Consider the following 20,322-nt stretch of genomic DNA (forward strand, 5'->3'; position numbering starts at 1 on the left):
CATAAAAATCATGTCTACAAATATATCACAGTAGATTAAGTCCCTCACAGTTAGAGCTTTCATGCTACCATCAGAAGCTTGTTTGCTAAAAAGACAGTGGAATTCCTTGATAGAAATAAAACAATGGCTTTATTACCTGCAGATGTTTTATTAGCAATATGCCTCTTGTTAACATGTGTGTTACAGTACCTGTGGAGGTGAAACATTGATGGCACAGTCACAGAGGATAAATGATGACTTTGATTCTTAACCTTGTCTCAATATTTCAGTGCCAACAAGGAAGAAGTTCCTGACAACGACCAAGAGAAGGGCACAGAGAAGGAGATGATGGAGCGTGCCATCGAGGACGCAGAGATGGTACGACTGATGTTTCATCTTTACACTAAGTCGGTCCGAGCAACTTCAGATGTTAAATTATTGGAATTGTATCTTTTAGGAGGTCCAGGAAGGCAGCGACCATGAGGAAGGAGAAGAAGAGGAGGAGGAGGAAGAAGAGGAGATGGATGTGGAGGAGAGCTCGGATGATTCTGACTCGGAGTCGGATGAGAAAGGTATGAGGAATGGCATCTGGTCTCTCTGACAGTGCTGCTGATTGTCCACAAGAGGGAGCTGTTCAATCATTGATGAATCAGTTTTACACAAACCAACCAGTATCACATGAAGCTGAGAAAGAACTCAGATCATTCACTTCAGTAAAGCTCCTAATAAAAATGCTCAAATTAAATGTTTTTGCATGTATGTACTGTTGGATAAACATCATGTTTACAGGTAAAGTGACTAAAGTTGTCAAATGTAATCAAGTAGAAGAAGACAGTAGCATGTAAAGAAAAGACTTTCTGTCATCACAGTACTCGAGTAAATGTACTTGTAATGTACAGCGCTGGCTGGGGACGTTCACGCCTATGTGTACAGTGATAATTTCAACACTTCTATCTGCCAAATAAGCAGCGATGACTGTGGCTGTTATATTTACTCACAGATTAAACATGTGAGCCATCAGGACGCAGCCTGTCTTCTTATCGTAACACTGATACTGTACTATCTTTTATAAAATACTACAAAATGAAGACGTATGATGCAGATGTTTTTCAAGTGCCAACCATAGTAGTCTGTCGCTCTATCACCGCTGCCGCTCTGCTGAGGAGCACAATGACACTGAAACCCAGAAACACATTAGGGAAGGAAAGAATCATAGTGATGGGTGAAAGTAAAGCAATGAATTTTTTACAAGCAATGAGGTGTTTATAAACTTAAATCAACTTGTTCCAAACTCAACAATTAAATGTGCTGAGGCGAGCAATAATGGGAGAAATGGCCAACGGCTGAAGCCACATTATTGAAATGACAACTAATTGAAATAGACTGCTTGCCAAATGTTGAATAAAACTGTCGATTTGTGGCCATGAAATCACTGTGAACACTTAATCTGCTCGTGTGTGTCCAACAGAGAACTTCCAGGCTGATTTGGCCAACATCACCTGCGAGATTGCCATCAAGCAGAAGCTGATCGATGAGCTGGAGAACAGCCAGCGGCGCCTGCACACACTCAAACAGCAGTACGAGCAGAAGCTGATGATGCTGCAGTGCAAGATCAGGGACACCCAGCTGGAGAGAGACCGTGTCCTCCAGAACATGAGTAAGACAAGGACACCAGAGCCTTGTATCGCCGCTTTGTACTAATATAAAGCACGTCATGTGTCCACTCATGGTCAGGCTGTTTGGATAAAACTGAATTTGGCTTTTAGTTTCGGTGCCCTTTCATCAGTTTATTTCAGTCTTAAAGCAGAGTTTATTTAAGTTCTTGCTTAGAAGAATTTATATCTTCCTTTTTGTTCTTCAGTAATGAAAAAATCATTGTCTTTAAGTACTTCAGAGAATCTTTTAAAGTCATGTTGTTCATGTTCTCTGCCAGCAGCCTGATGATGACAGTTACATTTATGTTTATCAGCACTAATGGATCAAAGTTGTCTGATGCAGATTTTAAAAGCTCAGAGGAGGTTTAAGCTTATCTGGGGGAAAAAAAACACAACACAAAAGAGGCTTTTTGATAGCTGAAGATCAGCGTTTATGACTGTACAAACCATACAATGTGTCTGTATGTGCAACCCAGTGTGAGTGTCACATGTCAAAGTGATCAAACATTTTTACTGCCTTTTCATGCATGGATGTGATCAGTTTTTCATGATTTCCATGTTGCGTACTTTCAGGTTCAGTAGAAAGTGGCACAGAGGACAAAGCTCGCAAGATCAAGGTGGAGTATGAGAAGAAGCTGAGCGTAATGAACAAGGAGCTTCAGAAGCTCCACTCAGCTCAGAAGGAGCACGCCCGCCTGCTGAAGAACCAATCACAGTACGAGAAGCAGCTGAAGAAGCTTCAGATGGACGTAGTGGAAATGAAGAAGACCAAGGTATGATTGGGTACAGTAGATGTCTGTGAGGCTTTTGGATGAAATGTGAGGTCTGTCAGACTGCTGTGTTTTCTTTTGATGCCGATTTTTCCTGTCGAATATGTTAAGTGTACTTGGAAGGATTTGCTTCCTCAAACAGCTGAGATAGCTCTTATAACTTAAGTTAAGAGGGCATCAGAAACAAGCAGTCCAGCTTGATCAGCTGATGGAAGTGCACATAATTTACTCAATTTGCTTCTTGTGTTTTCCACAGACAGCAGTCAACAGGCAGCATTTCAAAGCTCCATTAATCCAGAAGATTTCTCAAATCTTATGAGAACCTTTATGTCCAAATCTAAACTTACTGTCTCGATATTTGTGTGTATATAATATGGATATTGTGATGTGATTGTTCCAGGTCCGTCTCATGAAGCAGATGAAGGAGCAGCAGGAGAAGAACAGGATGAACGAGTCTCGCCGAAACCGAGAAATTGCATCCTTAAAGAAAGACCAGCGCAAGCAAGAGGTTAGAGTTTGTCACTCATCTTCATCGTCCTTTGTTTCAGTTAGCTGTAATTACGTCGAATAGTCAACTATAAGGAACCCCTACGCTGCAAAACTCTGCTCTTCAGCAAAAGGCAAATTTTTAAGATTTTCAAAACAAATAATAAATATGGGGCGGCACGGTGGCGCAAGCAGGTAGTGCGCGTGCCTCACAGCAAGAAGGTCACCGGTTCGATCCCCAGGCGGGGCCTTTCTGTGTGAAGTTTGCATGTTCTTCCCGTGCATGTGTGGGTTCTCTCTGGGCTCTCCGGCTTCCTCCCACAGACCAAAAACATGCTCATTAGGTTAATTGATGACTCTAAATTGTCCGTAGGTGTGAGTGTGAGTGTGAATGGTTGTCTGTCTTTGCATGTTGCCCTGCAATCGGCTGGCGACCGGTTCAGGGTGTACCCCTCCTCTCGCATGTTGAAGATGGGATAGGCTCCAGCCCCCGCAACCCCGAAAGGGATAGGCGGTATAGATAATGGATGGATGGATAAAAAATATGTAGTCTCAAAGAAGCCACGCTTATCATTAAAGTAGACTAAAAACAAGTATATTTGTTTTTACTCTGGTTTTTACTCTGGTGGAGTTGCCACTGACTTGAATGTCATACACAGTTCTTTTTTCTTTGTATCCAATTTCTTTGGATACAAAGAAATTCTGACCTCGACAAAGGAGTTTTGTTCCTCAGAACTACTATTTGGGATGACTAATAAAATACATCATGAATGCACTATTGTTCCATGAGTTTTAGTATCATAAGTTCATTGTTACTTTAACTGTGTTACAGCATCAACTGAAGCTACTGGAGGCTCAGAAAAGGCAGCAGGAGCTAATTCTGAGGAGAAAGACTGAGGAGGTGAGCAGCAGCAGTGAGAGATGTCTAGCTACATTATGGGTGCAGAAAAACTTGTGATACATTATGGATGCAGAAGTGCGTGTGGTACGCTTTCAGTGTTCACTTTTATTGTTCACTTTTATTTTTGCAATGTGTGTCAGGTGACTGCTCTCAGGAGGCAAGCCAGACCTACCTCAGGAAAGGTCATCAGGAAGGTCAATCTCCCAGAACCGATCCAGGACTCCCCCCATAGACCTCCATCTGGACGCATGTACTCCTCTGGCAACGCTGCTCCCAATGGCACTCGGTGAGTCCGTGTTCAAGTGTGTTCAGTGCACATTAATGTTTGCAGAGAGGGAAGTAAGGAAAGCTGCTAAATCCTCTGAATCCTTCAGATGGAACATAAATCCCTCTTTGCACATGGCTGTTTTACTATCATTATGTTGGATTTTAAGACATAATTCTGCATCAGGAATCAGCCCTGACTCCTTGTTAACCAGCTCTGTTTACGAACTCATTCACATCATCCCTGAATATGCTTTAAAGATGAATCATCAGTCACGCTTTGGACTGATGTCGTGTGTGCAGGTCTTCCTACAGGCGCACAGTCGGGGTTTACTCCACCAGAGTCGCACGCAATAAATGGCAGTCTCTGGAGAGACGGATCTCTGACGTCATCATGCAGAGGATGACCATCTCCAACATGGAGGCTGACATGAATCGCCTCCTCAAGGTAAAGCCGCAGCAGTACCGCTACTGATACTTTTGTAATGTTTTCATTTTCCTTTACTTCAACATTTACCGTGTACACATTTAGAAATAACTGTTAAAAGTTTTGTAGATTTTACTACAAATCATTATGTTTGTGTGTCATAGCAAAGGGAGGAGCTGACCAAGCGAAAAGAGAAAGTCATCAGGAAGAGGGACCGGCTCGTCAAGGAGGGGCCAGACGCAGAGAAGGCAATGCTTCCCCTAAACGAGGAAGTGGATGCGTTGACAGCCAACATTGACTACATTAATGACAGCATCGCAGAGTGTCAAGCCAACATCATGCAGATGGAGGAAACCAAGGTGTGACAGTCTAAATGCTGGATATCAAAGATATGTTTGACAGTTGCTGAAATGAAAGAAAATAAATGAAGAACTTAAATGAGATTTATTTTATTACCAACTACTTTTCAACTCTGAGCCTCTTAAAGGTGGAGCTCCGAATCGGCCAACATCTATGTGATGAAATGTGTTAGCAGGGATTCACTGAGAAACAGAGTTGCTAACCAATAGGAAAAGGGAAAGTTTTATGAATAAATTCAGGGTTTTTTTTCCAGGAGGAAGGCGACACCGTGGACGTCTCTGCTGTGGTTGGTTCCTGCACCCTGACAGAAGCTCGTTTTCTCTTGGATCACTTCATGTCGGTGGCTATCAACAAGGTACCAGCCCGAATCACGGTGTTCGTGTTCTGGTCTCACTACATTTTAGCCAATAAAGTAATATTTATTTTATGTAGAAGAAAAGTTTTTTGGATCTTTGCAACATTCCAGCAAAACCAGAAAAATGCATCAGTTAGAGATACTATATAAGACTGTTACATATGCAGTTATTGGTAATATGTGGGTGTGAATTTGAGGTTGAGTGAACAGTATGTCTGCGGTCTGACCTCTTCAGGGTCTTCAGGCAGCCCAGAGGGAGTCCCAGGTGAAGGTGATGGAGGGCAGGCTGAAGCAGACGGAGATCACCAGCGCCACCCAGAACCAGCTGCTATTCCACATGCTGAAGGAGAAGGCCGAGTTCAACCCGGAGCTGGATGCACTGCTGGGTAACGCGCTGCAAGGTAACGGCGGCATTCATCGAGGTGGGGAGTGGGGATGAGGACCCAAAACACCGACCAGACCCCCGATTTAACCCAGCCCACCTCCTGCTAGTGTCATTAATCTCATAAAAGTGGGGTTCAGATTGTATTCTACAATGATGATGAGAAGTGTTATGAAAAATATAAATTTGCCTTTGTCTTTGCACATGTCTGTTACAAAGCATTGGGCCTTTCAGGAAGTGGACTGGGTTGCTGGTCAGTTGCATGATTGGGCCTTTTGACATGCTCTTGCCTGTTGCCTTCTGCTGAACAGAAGCTGGCCTAATTATTGGTACATAGGGTCCACTGCTAGAGTCTGGTATGAAGATCATATTACTATAATGCAAATTCCAAAAAATGTTTGCATTTTATAGATGATTTTACAGTAACAAAATATTCTAATTCTACACGTTTTTGTGCAGTAAATGTATTTGTGCCAGCTTGTGTTCAGGAGGATGCTCTGTTTACAGTAGCTGCACTTTATTTTCTTTCGTTTGTTTTCTTAGAATTTCAGGGGGCTGTTTTTGATTTGTGCATTGCCTTTTTTCTGTTCCCCCACGTTTTCTTTTTTTGTTTTCTTATGTTTTTACAGAGCTAGGTAACTTCCCGGCTGGTAAGTGAAACCACATTAGCCTCTTCTCTGTGTTATGAATGCATGGTTCCTTCCCTTTGCACTCTGAAAACTAATGAAACATAACATGAACAGGTGCATGAGGTGCAATGCAACCAGGCTTTTCTCCATCTGTCTGCTGACCTCTCCCTTCCCTCCCCCTCATCTGGATACACTTGACCTCCTCCTCCTAGTTCACCATGTGCTACAGCCTCCATGCTTTAGCACCCTGCTAACCCCGGACCCTTCCACAGGAACCATACAAACTGGATGTTTTAGTTCTGTCGGACTCTGTAGGTCAGCTGACCCCATCGGGAGCAACGGACTAATGATTCCTCACACTCCTCCACCTTGTTGTCTCTTATCGGGCCTTTTACCTCTGCCCCAACTCTCCCACACATCTTTCTTGATAACCCTCCCCACCTGACCGCTCTCTGACCTCTCACCTTTTTTAATCCACCCGATCCCGTTGAGGTCAGTGGGGGACCACGTGTCTGTTTGCGAAAAAACAGCATGGCGCTGCGCTGACATCGCCCCCCCATCTGCTTCACTCGTCCATCCTTTCTACATCCATTTTGCGCAGCTATTTAAAATGAAGTCAAGAAATTGCTCCTCCTTTCAGTGAAAGTAAGAAAAAGGATAAATTGTGCATTGGTAGGCATGATGCATTTGCTAAGAACCATTTTAGAGAGTCAGAAGAACCCATAGGGTTTTCTCTCAACTCTGCTATCATTTGCTGATCTCGTTTGACAGAAAATGGGGACGATAGCAGCAGTGATGAGTCTGCACAGAGCCCTTCTGCAGAGGGAAAGTAAGTCTATTTTATGTGTCCTGTTATGTTATGGTTGACTGTATGTCATGTTAGATTATTTTTCATGTACTTTGTTTTTATGTTATATTTATATTAATGCTGTCAATCGATTAAATATTTAATCACGAATAATCGCCTAAATGTCATAGTCAACTTGCGATTAATCGCAAATTAATCGCACATTTTTATCTATTCTAAATGTCCCATTAATTATCATTTTAATACTGTTATCAACATGGAAAAGTGGATAGGCTTGCTTTATGCAAATGTTTTTATTGAAAACAACAACGTGTAGTTTTTATTTCTCACTAACATTCTCACTTTGAGCAGCCATTCACATTTGAATGAATCCAATCTCACACAATTTAACACTGTCAATTAACAGATGACAAAAAAATAAATACTTGGTTACAAAAAAGCCCCTTCAACAACATGTGAAGTGCACATCATTGTAAACTAGGACTCAGGCTATAGAGCAGTTAAACCATGGCTTAAACTTTCCTTTCTCAAGTTTCCTCTGAACATACAAGCAGTCAGACTGTGATGCTCTTCTGTTTATTCACCAGAGGCTGATCAACGCAGCCTCTTATTTCTCTCCAGAGAGAATGAACATTACTTGGCTATGGCTGCAGTAAGCTTGTTTTTAGTTGCGGTATCCATGTGCCTCTTTCCAAACTTTGGTCTTGCCAGTCGACCCATCCGGCAACTTTTTGAAACTAAACTTTCTATTCAGAATCTTGTTTGCATCCATTTCGGCGTTTCGCGCTTGACATCCACCTACGCTTTTTCAGCTAGCGAGCAGGCGAGACCAAAACATGCATGGGGCATGTCTATTGTTTTGTTTCCGGTTTACAATCGTATCCTGTAGTTTTTGCAACGTTACTAGCAGTGGCCACAGCTTAGAAAAAACTACAAGTTCACTAGGTCACAAAGAATGTTAATCGCGCGATTAAAAAAATGACGCCGTTAAAATTGATTTGCGTTAACGCCTTAATAACGCGATATTTTTGACAGCACTAATTTATATTGTTGTAATGTCATCTTATATCATGACTTACTAGTGCAGTGCCTGTTTGAACGGCCTCCGGTGTTGCTGCTTGCAGCTTTCGCTCATCCAAACAACTTCACACTTGATGTAGCGCAGCAGCAGCACCACAACCGCCGAGCGCAAAGTTGATTGGATGAATTTTAATTAGACTGTGTCTGTTTTGTGATAGTGTCTGTTAAGTTTCTTAATACTCTCATGTAAAACTCCTATATTCCCTCCAGCACCTTGGCTTCAGACCTCATGAAACTCTGCGGAGACACCAAAACAAGAAATAAGGTATTGGTGTTGACTGTGTTTATGCCTCATTCTCTGAAGACTTGCAGCGTTTCCCCAGCCACCTCCTGTATTAATTTCCACTTACCTGTGTGGCACAGGCTCGTAGGAGGACCACCACACAGATGGAGTTGCTGTACGCAAACAGTGACTCGGCCCCCGACGCACCCACTGCAGACTTCTCCAGTCCAATGCTGCCGTTAGCCGAAACACCAGACGGGGGAGGAGACGTGGACTCGTCAGGCTCATCAGTCAGGGACTACGCAGCTCTCTCCCCCGGCTTTTCCTCTAAAATGGGCAGCATGTAAGTCCAGGCCCGGCACTCTTTAGCTAACAAAATAATTACTTCCTTCCTTCCTGCATGTTTGATGTCGCTGCTGCATCCTCTGCTGTGTTTAATTTTGTTTCGCATTATTCATGAGCATCCTTCCATCAAATGGCCATACTGTCCTCCAGCTGATGAATCCTTTGAGGTAAAAGCATGTACAGAGGAGCCTGTATTAACATTTGTATGGCTTGTTTATTATCGCCCCCTGCAAAAAGCACCTTTCTAATTCCTCATTGCAGCTTAGTTACACACTGAAGGCAAGAATACTAACTAGACCTCTTTATCTGGCTCGAGAAAGGCCATGCTTCAGACCTACTGCAAGTGCACATTGAGCAGGAGCCTCGGCTGACAGCAAATAAAGAAATGGGATTATTTTTTAGCATAGCACCAAATCAACATAATAGTTAAACATGAGCTTGGCAGAGAACCACCACTGTTTTGGGACTTTAAAGATCAGGTAACTGTGTTTCTGTGTGTACTGCATGCTCATCTCTCCATTGATGCCATTATTTTATGTTGGTTTCACATCCTTCTGTTGTTTTATCGTTGTTCTTTGTGTTGTTTTGTGGTAACTGTATGAAACTGAACAATCAGTTGTGGCTCCAGAACTCCGTCAGGGGTGGAAAAACGAGCTCCGGAGCCTTCCCCGCTATCTCGCAGGAAGACCTATGACAAGGCACAAGCAGCAGCCGACAGGGCAAAGGTCAAGGAGATTAAACAGTAAGAGCTTGTTGCCGACACTGTGGCTGCAAAGCCGAAAAAAGTGAAATAACTTCACTTCAACTATACTAATACTCTTGGTTTCCTGCTTTGGAGAAGCATGTGATCTCAGCTAAATCTGAAAATGCTCTGCACTTGGTGTGATAACCTTTGACCTGCCAAGTTCTATGCTGAATTTAAAGTCACATTGTTCCTACCTAACTTGGATATTATGTCTCTTTACCGAGCCATAATGGAGATCTTTTCTTTTCAACTCAAATTCAGTGTTCAACTTGCTAATCAGTCGCTCTGCTGCTGATCTACTTATGATAAGCATTTTGCTCACTGAGGAAATCACTGTCCATCCCTTTTCTTTGTCTTATCTGCAAATTCTTGTGAGACTGAGATGGAAGAATGTGCTGTGTGAGCTGTTGCTGTATTTCCCTTTTAAAAACCTTTCTAGTCCCTGTCGTCCTGTCTCAAAGTACACAGGACTGGAACACAGTAGATCACTTATATTAGCGGTAAAGATACAAGCACGTCTTAGTTAAATCTTAGTATTTGAGTTATTTTAAGCTTTTCCTGGCATGGCCTGCGCACAGGTTTTTACCTATGAGCTTTGTGCACATCAGCTGTTTGCCATGTTGAAATGAGATACCTTACATTCACTTTGCACTCCAACACGTGTGAGCAGTCAGTATGAGTGCATGAGGCTAATATACGAGTTCTGCTGCATTCATGTCATATGAATGCACCACCCTCAGGCTAGATGTGACATTTTTTGAAGGATAGTGAAGTAGTCTCCTCATTGTTCATCCATCCAACAGTGTTCTTATCTGGTGTGATTGCATTACGGCCTCACGGCAGCTTGCCTTTAGTTGATAGAAGATACTTTGACTATTTTTTGCACATTGTTTATTTCTTTATTAGAGTGAAAAAGCTTCCAAAACAGGAGAGTGAAGCGTCCGAGGAAAACGAGTGTTGTATGTTGGACAAGTTGTAAAGCCACGGGCTCGACAATCTAGTAAACCTCACAGCCATGTCTTCTCTATGTCTTCACATGAGTCTGAACACTTTCCTGTCAAGCTGTCCTACTCCCATACAACGTGAATGCAGCATATGCGCCTCCCGTCTGTCCTCGTGTAGTCCTCCCACTCTCCTGCCAGTGGTGTGTAAACAGCTTAGCACACACTTTAATTATACTGCAGCCTAATTGGCAGCCCAGTCATCAGGAGCATGAGGAGCAGCCCATCACTTCCTCTCTCCCCTGCCGCTCGTCCCAGTAACCACATTGCTGAATTTAGCCGTATGACAGGGTATCAGGGGCGTACTGCAAACATCCTGCAGGATAAGTAAGAACCAGAGATAAGTAAAATTGACACCAACCTGCCACAGAGTCAGATTAGAGTTGGGGATGCTAAAGATGAGCAGGAGCATTGATAGCATGCTGTATCTGGCAAGTTACAGTAGACGTCTGCTGTTAATGACTCATGTAGATCCATAGAACTACAAACATGCTATGATTTTGGAGTGTAATGTTGCAGCGTTGGAATAAAACTACCAGCTTTTTCAAGGCAGTTTAGTTCTGAATTAAGAAATCTTTCACATCAGTACAAAGTGGACCCTACAAGTGTCCATTCGAGACCATACTAGTGGTATTTTGTAGTATTGTTTGGCCCATTCAATTTACATTACTTCAGCATACTATAAGACTGAAGATGTCCATGCAGCCATTATACTCCTTTTATTTCAGCTGTATTGAAACCAATCCACAGCTTGTTTCCTTCATTTTTTATTAGTCAGTCGCGGCGCTGCATGATAAGGCAGTTGTGAGCAAAGATGTTCTCGGTGCTTGTCTGTATAGGTGCATTCGGGTATTTAAGAATGAGCAGCTGTAAACCATTTCAATCCATGAAACACCAGCTTTTCAGTGCAGCATGTCGTTGCAGGCAGCTCACAAATGCAGGATGTAGGAGCTTTATAAAACACGTCAAAATATGATGACTTAGGTGTCACTGCGGCTGTGTAATAACTCTTCTTTCAATCACTATTCTATGCGCAAACGTTGATAAGAATAGGAAGCGTTAAAGGCAGTAGCTCATCATGGCTCAGGAACACTGGATGCTCTCTTCCCCTACAGGATGGACGGATGCCTCCACCTGTCCTGCAGCCACTTCCTCCGTTCGGTTTCCCCTCTCCTGTCCGATCCACCCAAGTACAAATTTTTAGTTTTTTCTGACGTGGTTATAAAACTTCACCTTTGGTGTGAATCTGCAGATGCACGTGGTATGGACTCCACCCTTTTCTCATGACCTACATCTCCAGACTTTGGCTGTGGTTGCAGTGAGACCAGAGCCTCCCTGAACGTCCACAAGGTTAACGAGACGTGAACGGTTAAAAACAAGACTAGATATCCCTTCTGAGATCAATAGATAATTACAATAAACACAAACAGTGTCATCTCATTAAGCTTGTTACTGCTATTGAGCCTGAAGCCTCAGTAATCCCTTTTCATTAGCCTTTTCCCACTTCAGTGAGCCCATTCTTCTGCACACAACGGGCCGTTTGAAGCTCATTCATTCAGCTCCTGAATATCGGCGTCTGGATCTGTGGCTCACCATCGGCTCATCCCGCTGCTGCTCTGAGGCTGATTGTACAGTAACTCTGTCAGATGCCAGTTTGTCCACACAACCAGCCAATTAACAGTCGATGGGGGTCTCTGTCGGTCTTGTGGCCCCCGTTGATCTCACAACTGCTCGTTTCCAATGATCGGTCAATTATGGGCTGGAAAAGAGGGAGCTCCTGAAGGTGCAGGGATATTTTGGGATTCTTGGTTTTTCTTTTCTTCAGCACAATAACTCTTTTCACTGCTGTCTCCTCATTTTTCTTTGGACTGTTTCTGTCATCTCTTTCTATTTTTGGTTTGCAGCATCGTGCAAATCAGCCACGAGGGCTGCATGCCGTGCATGTCTGGTTGTGTGGGTGTGTTTCAGGTCTGTGCTGCACTCAGATTGGGAGACAGCGTTGTGTCCCTTCTTCACTTACTGATAGCGATATGTGTGTTTTCCAGGGGCGTCATTAACCCCGTGCCGGCCACCAAGAGCAGCCGTGCAGCAACATTACAGTGTGTCCATGTGGCGGAGGGTCACAGTAAAGCCGTTCTCTGCGTCGACTGCACCGACGACCTTCTCTTCACCGGATCCAAAGGTTAATACCCACAATCCTCCATCTTCCCTTCACCTCTCTCTCATCAGTATTCCTCTCATGTCTGCCTGTTGGGGAGCTGGTAATTTACTGCACTCTGACATGCTGCTATGCTATTATATAACCGCAAATAAAACCTGACAGGGATTAATTAAGATTGTCATATGCACAGTGTGTGGATAAATGAGGTGATGAAATAAAATGACATGGTACATACAGTAGAACTCTTATGGTGATGGTAGTAAATGAAGGTAAATATACCGGCAGGCAGCTCGAGTGAAGGGGCCATTTATCCCCACAGAGTTTCTCATGTTTACCTGATAAGGGAGCTGCTCTCTCTGACTTCTGTGTTTGGTTTTCTTATCATTGAGAACCGTGTGTGTTGTATGCCCCGCTGCAGGATACATTTCTTGTCAGTGTTGACCTTGAAGTGCTCTAAATACGTGATAAATGATGGAGATGACAGACTGTGTGTCCTTCTGCAGACCGGACCTGTAAGGTGTGGAATCTGGTGACGGGTCAGGAGATAATGTCCTTGGCCGGTCACCCCAACAACGTTGTGTCAGTCCGTTACAGCTCCAGTTTGGTCTTCACCGTCTCCACCTCCTACATCAAAGTGTGGGACATCCGGGACTCGGCCAAGTGCATCCGAACGCTAACGTGAGTGTGGCTGCGTCAAAAGATTTCCTGCTGCAGTCTGTGCTTCTGCTTTAGTTCCTGCATTGACAAAATGACAAGATCTTAAAGAAACAATGGAGAAGTCCGTTTGCTGAAAGTGAAATTAAAAGCATCTAAAAATTGAAGGAATGCACTTGTGTCTTAACGGTCTTATTCTCCATGTATTCTCCACTTATACATGTGGTAGAACTTGTTGAAAGTCTTTCACACTCACAGTGGGAGTTTCTCTCTTTTTCTAGACCTCTAATTACTTAATGCAGACTCCCACATGTCTCATCCACATGTCTTCAGGTCCTCTGGTCAGGTTAATGTCGGGGACGTTTGTGCGTCAAACACCAGCCGGACCGTCACCATCCCAGCAGGGGAGAACCAGATCAACCAGATCGCGCTCAACCCCAATGGGACAATTCTGTATGCTGCCGCCGGAAACTCGGTCAGAGTCTGGGATCTGAGAAGGTGAGAGGGACCAAATAGTGATGTGGCATGTTGATCATGTGGAGTTATGTTTGGTGCATTTTTAGTGTTTTTTTGTGAAATATCTTAACTTTTGGAAGGATTTTCATGAAGTTTTGTACATTCAATCATTATCCCGCCACCATCAGGTCAAATGCCTGTTAGCCTCCAGTGTACTTTGACATTAATGCTAAGATGCTAAATGTTGCTGGAAAATTAGGAAACTAAGAAAATGTGAGACCTGTTGTAAGGAAGGAGTACCTCTGTTACATATTGTTAAAATATGAAACATGTTATATGTCCTGATGCGGCTGCTCAGTTTTCAGATGCATAACACACATCAAGTTAATTCAAAGCCCGATTTCTTTCCGCTGCACACTTGAAAGATTAGATTCAGTGTGAGGCCCGACAGGTAGCCAATCCAGAGCTGTCATCCATCACTGACAGCTCACTCATATACGTGTTGATGAATTGCCTCTTTGTTCCTCTTAGAAAATAAAAAACAGGTCATAACTGGCAGGTTTGATGAAGTAAACTTTGTATAACCACATGAGACTTTTTAACATGGGTGCATTATTTATGAAGTTGATCTGTAACATAAGGAGTAAATGTTTAGTTTCATCTATTTCATTTTTGACCTGATGCTCCGCTGTGTGGTTGTAATGAGCCATAATAATTTTTTTCCCTATATGTAGATTTGCTTCCACAGGGAAACTTACTGGTCACCTCGGTCCAGTCATGTGTCTCACTGTGGATCGATCTGGAAACAACCAAGACCTGGTTATCACTGGGTCCAAGGACCATTACATCAAGGTGTGTTTGCACTGATCCTTTATGTGCTGCATGCACATTCTGAGGTTAGCGTGATGTTTCCTGTTCTGGAAGCCAAATATCAGGCATGTGATTATGATGGATCTGACTGGAGCATTCGAAAGGCAGTGAAGGCTGATTTCATAATAAAAGCCAAATGTAACGTACCTTTAACATGCGGCGTCACATCTGTTGCAGCTGTTTGATGTGACTGAAGGCTCTCTGGGGAGCATCAGCCCGACACACAACTTTGAACCTCCCCATTATGATGGGATCGAGTCGCTGGTGGTCCAGGGGGACATTTTGTTTAGTGGCTCCCGAGACAACGGCATCAAGAAGTGGGACCTGGACCGCAAAGACCTGCTGCAGGTACGGTGTGAGCGAGATGGAAGCTGTGTCAAAGTGCTACAAAGACGCAAGCAAATCTTTAGGTTTGGGTGGACAGTTAAGGGTTGAAGGTTGAGTAAAGTGGAATTTATTGAAAAGTAAAGTGCCTGTATATCTCTTTATATCTGTGGGTCAGATGCGAACTTGATACTGACAAGAAATTGTCCATTTTCAGTCTAATCTTTTCATTTGTTTTTCATCCTGGCTCCATGCAGTGATTTCTGCAGCTGAATTCATTGGCAGTGTCATGAGCTCAAGTAAAACTTAGCAACCATGTGACACAGATGATGAAGTTGTCTTCCCTGGTTTATTTGTAAAGTTAGAAGATGTCGTGCAAATCATCATCAGCCACGTCATAATTAGTTTATCTGTCCGACAACAGCACATTAAAACCCACAGTTCTCTCCAACAGCAAGTCCCGAACGCCCACCGTGACTGGGTTTGCGCTCTGGGCGTGGTCCCCGGGTCCCCGGCCCTGCTGAGCGGCTGCAGAGGAGGGGTGCTCAAGCTGTGGCACACGGACACGCTGGGGACCCTGGGGGAGCTGAAGGGTCATGAGAGCCCCATCAACAGCATTTCCACCAACAGCAGCCACCTGTTCACCGCCTCCGAGTGAGTCTCACACCAACCGAACACACACACTCCTTCAAAACACTGAACAGAGTTTGCTGACCTGCACCCCCCCCAGAGAGAGCTAACAGTGTCTGACTTCTGCCGGAGCCAAAAAGTAATTACATGGATTATTAATTCAGTCCTAAATTTGATTTAATTGTCTCTAAAACAAGAGAACGGGTCTGGCAGCGATAACAGACTTAAGCTTTTGGAAACTGGTTTGAAATAATGCACATTTTCATCCTCTGACGGAACAAACATGCTGCACCTGAATATTCTACACAACACAAAGCCACGATTATAAAGCCATTATCAAATATGAGTGTAATGTTTTCTCATAGTATTATGAGTAATGAAGTGAACCATATTTTCTGTTTGTGTATAATTTGTCTCAGGCAGAATCCGGCTTGGACACTGCAGGCGCTTCCAGACGCTCTGTTTAACTGAGCTATTATAATTGATTTTGCGAGCATGTCATTATATTAGCAACATTGTCTTGGCTACAGTGACTGTGCTTGTGCTGTCACAACGTCCTTCAACTCCACCAGCATGACAACCCACAAACTGAGAGTCTGTCAAACTGAGAACACTGTTGTGAACCCCACAGAGGCTCAGACCAGTTTCACACCACCCACTTAGAAAAATGTGAACCCATAGCTGTAAACTGGGTCACATGTCATCGTCACATGGTCACTCCAGTTTGCTCCGACAGCACTTCAACCTTGCCTGCATCTTTTTTTTTTCTGACCGTTTCACGTTCCTGTCTTGCAGTGACCGGACTGTGAAGATCTGGCGTGCACGCGGTGGACTGGACAGCACCTTAGAGGCGGTTGACAATGCGGACGAGGTGGCCAGTAACTGAACACGGCGCCGCCCACAGGCTTGGACTCTGGAAGGACATTAAGGGCATCTTTTGATGACGCTGCCCCGCACTTTGACCCCTTACTTCTTAAGCCCAATGCTCACTCCTGAGACACACACCTTCCACGCCATGTAACCTTACACTCTGTATGCTCACAGGGTCGTGCTAATCAGTTGTAGTTCACCGTATCGTTAATGACTCTTTGCAGCAAAAACTCATCTTTTTCTCGTTTGCACTGTAGATGATTCGTTACAGTGGATGGTGGTGAGAGCTTGTACTCACAAGATGTTTATTTAAGAGTTAAACAAGACAAACACAGAAAATATCTGCTGCGTCAGGATAAAGTGCACCTGCAGACACACCGTCATGCAGGAAAAGGGTAGCAATGGGCTTTGTTAGATTAGTGAAAAATAGACAGGAAGTTGAGTGTTAGAGGAGAAAAGGCGGCAGAGCTAACGGGTTGGTAGCTGGTCTTCACAACCCACCTCTCCGGTTTCTTGGGATTGTTTAGATTGTCTCTCTGCACTCGAAGCAGAACCAATGTACCCGCACCCCTTTTCCCCCAAAACAACAGAAGTGGCTTTACTGTACGTGGAAAAGACAAATCACCGTTCCCCTTAACTGCCCTCTCCTGCTTTTCTACAGCTGTTTAAGATCAGCGACCAAAATTGTGCAAACTTGTTGTCTTTGCTGTCCTGCACTGCACTCGTGAACAGAACTCACTTTACAGGAACAGTTCAGCATTTTGTGGAAAACGCTTATGTGCTTTATTGTTGTGATTTTGATGGTGCATATGTCTGTTAACATAAGGCTACAGCCAGCAGCTGGTTAGCATAGCTTAGCATTAAGAGTGGAAATGGGGAAAAGCTAGCAACAGAATCTGCCTAGCAGCACCTCTAGAACTCATTCACATGTTATATGTTGTTTGTTTAATCTGTTTTAAAGGGTAAAATGACAATTTGTTCATTAGCAGAGGATCATGTGCTGGACTGTCTCTCAGTCAGGCTCGTAACTTCCTTTCCCAACTCCAATTTTCCACTTTTTTATGAATTAAATGGACAAGATTCAGTGGGTTAATTAGCTTTGGAGGTGCTGCTAGGCAGATTCTGTTTCCTTTTGAGAGCCAGGCTAGCTGTTTCCCTCTGCTTCCAGTCTTTATGCTAAGGTAAGATAACTAGCTCGTAGCTGGCGTTCATCGGCTTGTCTAACTGTCAGAGCAGATACCTGTATTTCCCAAAATGTGGAAGTGGTCCTTTAACTGTCGAGCACTGGTGAAAACCAACACAATTAGTCTTTGAGAAACACTTAGTCCTTCTTAAATGTGAGCAGGTTCAGCGTTTATATTCTACACTCGTCGTCCATGTTTCATCATATGTGAAAACGAATGTTCACACGTCACATGCTACAGTTAGCTTTCACTGAACCTACACTACTGAGTTGTCGTCTAACTCCCTTGCTGCTACGTCGTGTGCTCACCTTTCTCGACCCCCTAAGAGGGTTTCCTGTCACGGACTCCAGGCGAGATCCGCTCAACACTGAGCGACGTCTATGTATATATGTGTAGTAGTATCTTTTAGTTTCTGGAGAGGAGAGGCCTTCGAACTCTGCCTGTGTCATGAGCTTAACCCCGTCGATCTGATCCCTGTGGGGCCTTCCTGGAGACCCTCACGGACTCCCTGGTGTAACTGATCTGTCTGTCGCGATTGTGTGCTGTCACTTCTGAATGTTCGGTGAAACAGCAGTTGTAGTCATTATTGGAGTACATAATCTAATGTATGTAAACAATGTATTTTAAAAAAAAATCTGACTGAATGTTAGTTTTGTGGGACCACTGATGTGAACGCAGTCTCACATGAGAGCCGAGAGGACCAGGACTGAGACTGAGCAGTATTAAAGCTTTGGACGGAGCTTCTCCTCCATGGAGGTGGCAGGTTATGTTTAGTGGCCTACAGTTAGTTTTTTTTTCTTCTTCCTCTTCTACTTCTTTGTTTTGTTATGCTGTCCCTGTTCCACATATCCTGGGCGTTCCCCCTCTGGAGTTTTAGTAGCCATTCTCAAATGGCGGACTCTGTAGCGATTCTAATGTCAGATGCCTGGTGAGAATAAACGCCATCTGTCAAAAACAGCCAATTCTTTGTGTGTGAGGTTTTTTTTTCTTGCTTCTGTCTGTCATTTATACTTATTAGTGTGACCATCTGCAGCGTGTTACTACACGAATATCTACATTAAATGTGTCTTTTTTTTTTCTTTTTTTTTTAAACAAATCTGAGAGAAGTAGTTTCATGTTTGTCCTGTTTTGATAACTCCTATTTAGCATCTGTAGCAAGAATATGTATAAATGATAACTTAATCAGAAAGCCTTTATTAGTCACTAGTAATGTTTGCTAGTAAATGCTAAATGGGAGCCTTAGAATAAAGTCCTTATTGTCTCTTTCTATTTGTTACAGTAATTTTTAGTATTGTTATACAAGAAAATCAACAAAGCTTAGGAGCTCAGTGGAACGTACTTTTCTTGATCTCCATCCTGTCGTTACATTTGCATCCAGAAAGGAGTGACTCCTCACTTTCAGTGAGTGGATGTTCATCCGTTGTTTGCATCTGGGAGGCTCCATTTGTTAAGCCATTGCTTCTTTTTTTGCTAACAAACAGTAGTTTCATCTTCATGACATTCAGGATGTTGCTGTTCCTGAGGCTATCATAACCTGAAATGTTCACATGAGCAGAAGATGTGAGAATTATTAGCTTTTATGTTGCCCACACAACCTCCAACAGTGCTGCTTTCAGATGGTTGAGATGGTGAAATCTGACCACATGGTGGCAGTAGCAGCACCTACAGGACTGACTGGGTACAGCGTAAGTAATCATCAGAGCTGTCAACGTCAAAAAATACTTTCACTGACACTCTAGGCATTTGGCTAATGAGGGGAAACTGCAGAATGGTTGGCATTCCTCCAGTGACGATCCCCGGATTAACTGAGTCAGCCGGATAAAAACATCTGTTTAGGAATTTGCTCCATCTAGATATCTTCATCATCATACCTGATATAGGCGTTATTATGCTGTCATTGTATTTAAGCAACAATGTGGTATTATTACTGGCATAATGAGGACGGAGCTGTAGGGGCCCCTGAGAATCTGTGGCCTGGAGGATTTGCCCTCTGACCACATCACAGGCAAACTAATGAGGAGGGAAGCAGATGTGTGAGCTTACTGTAGTTACTGTACACTTTACACTTCATTCAGTTAACTCATTTTAAATAAATAAAGGAAACTCAACTAAACAAACCTTTAAAACCCACTTGCATTAGCTGCATCGTCACAAAGCTGAAAACAGGCTGTTTTTCTGAGCATATGAAACATTTTGGACATTCGTGGCTCTCATAGGACGCCACACTGCAAACATAAGATGATCTTATAGGATTTGATACATTGCTGTAGATTAAACGAGTCAGCGGTATAAAAGAGTTAAAAATACCTCAAACAACTACAGCAGCAACATTAATCCAAATGCAGGACTTACTTGTCGTGGAGTATTTTCACACTGTGGTATTGGTACTTTTACTTCAGTAAAGGATCTGAATACTCCTTCCACTGCTAAATATGATTATTCACTGTATGTGCAGCCTCTCAGTCGCTCCTCCATGCAATCTCGTTCCAGTGAAATGTTGGTTCCTATGGTTGTTTCATGATGGATGGTTTCCCATCAGGGGACCTCTGAACTGATCATTTTCACAAACAAACCCGATACTTTCAATATGATGTGAAATGATTGGTGTTTGAATGAGTATTGATCACTTCTGATCAATCTGACCTGACCATTCCTACTGTGCTGCTTATCATCTGCAGGTCATTACATACAGCAACACAGTCGTCCACCATATTTCACCTGCACAGTAATTAACTTGCCTTCCGGCCAAATTCAGTTCATAAT

General features: G+C 43.3%; 1 protein-coding gene across 1 annotated transcript in view; it reads left to right on the top strand.

Annotated features, from left to right (window-relative positions):
* kif21a (kinesin family member 21A) overlaps positions 1 to 16,959 on the top strand; it is a 47,445-nt gene extending 30,486 nt beyond the window's left edge. Inside the window, exons 13-36 of the mRNA XM_070972720.1 lie at positions 270 to 357; positions 437 to 551; positions 1,448 to 1,636; positions 2,208 to 2,407; positions 2,805 to 2,912; positions 3,723 to 3,791; positions 3,932 to 4,077; positions 4,359 to 4,503; positions 4,647 to 4,841; positions 5,096 to 5,197; positions 5,433 to 5,598; positions 6,209 to 6,229; positions 6,980 to 7,037; positions 8,307 to 8,361; positions 8,460 to 8,662; positions 9,281 to 9,406; positions 11,526 to 11,600; positions 12,456 to 12,592; positions 13,075 to 13,249; positions 13,559 to 13,723; positions 14,416 to 14,533; positions 14,729 to 14,899; positions 15,330 to 15,529; positions 16,301 to 16,959. Coding sequence (XP_070828821.1) covers positions 270 to 357; positions 437 to 551; positions 1,448 to 1,636; positions 2,208 to 2,407; positions 2,805 to 2,912; positions 3,723 to 3,791; positions 3,932 to 4,077; positions 4,359 to 4,503; positions 4,647 to 4,841; positions 5,096 to 5,197; positions 5,433 to 5,598; positions 6,209 to 6,229; positions 6,980 to 7,037; positions 8,307 to 8,361; positions 8,460 to 8,662; positions 9,281 to 9,406; positions 11,526 to 11,600; positions 12,456 to 12,592; positions 13,075 to 13,249; positions 13,559 to 13,723; positions 14,416 to 14,533; positions 14,729 to 14,899; positions 15,330 to 15,529; positions 16,301 to 16,391 — 3,118 coding nt within the window. The 3' untranslated portion in view covers positions 16,392 to 16,959. The remainder of the gene's footprint in view (positions 1 to 269; positions 358 to 436; positions 552 to 1,447; positions 1,637 to 2,207; positions 2,408 to 2,804; positions 2,913 to 3,722; positions 3,792 to 3,931; positions 4,078 to 4,358; positions 4,504 to 4,646; positions 4,842 to 5,095; positions 5,198 to 5,432; positions 5,599 to 6,208; positions 6,230 to 6,979; positions 7,038 to 8,306; positions 8,362 to 8,459; positions 8,663 to 9,280; positions 9,407 to 11,525; positions 11,601 to 12,455; positions 12,593 to 13,074; positions 13,250 to 13,558; positions 13,724 to 14,415; positions 14,534 to 14,728; positions 14,900 to 15,329; positions 15,530 to 16,300) is intronic.
* Positions 16,960 to 20,322: the final 3,363 nt, after the last annotated feature.

The sequence above is a fragment of the Chaetodon trifascialis genome, chromosome 10 (assembly GCF_039877785.1).
Source record: "Chaetodon trifascialis isolate fChaTrf1 chromosome 10, fChaTrf1.hap1, whole genome shotgun sequence".
In the NCBI taxonomy this organism is placed as follows: domain Eukaryota; kingdom Metazoa; phylum Chordata; class Actinopteri; order Chaetodontiformes; family Chaetodontidae; genus Chaetodon; species Chaetodon trifascialis.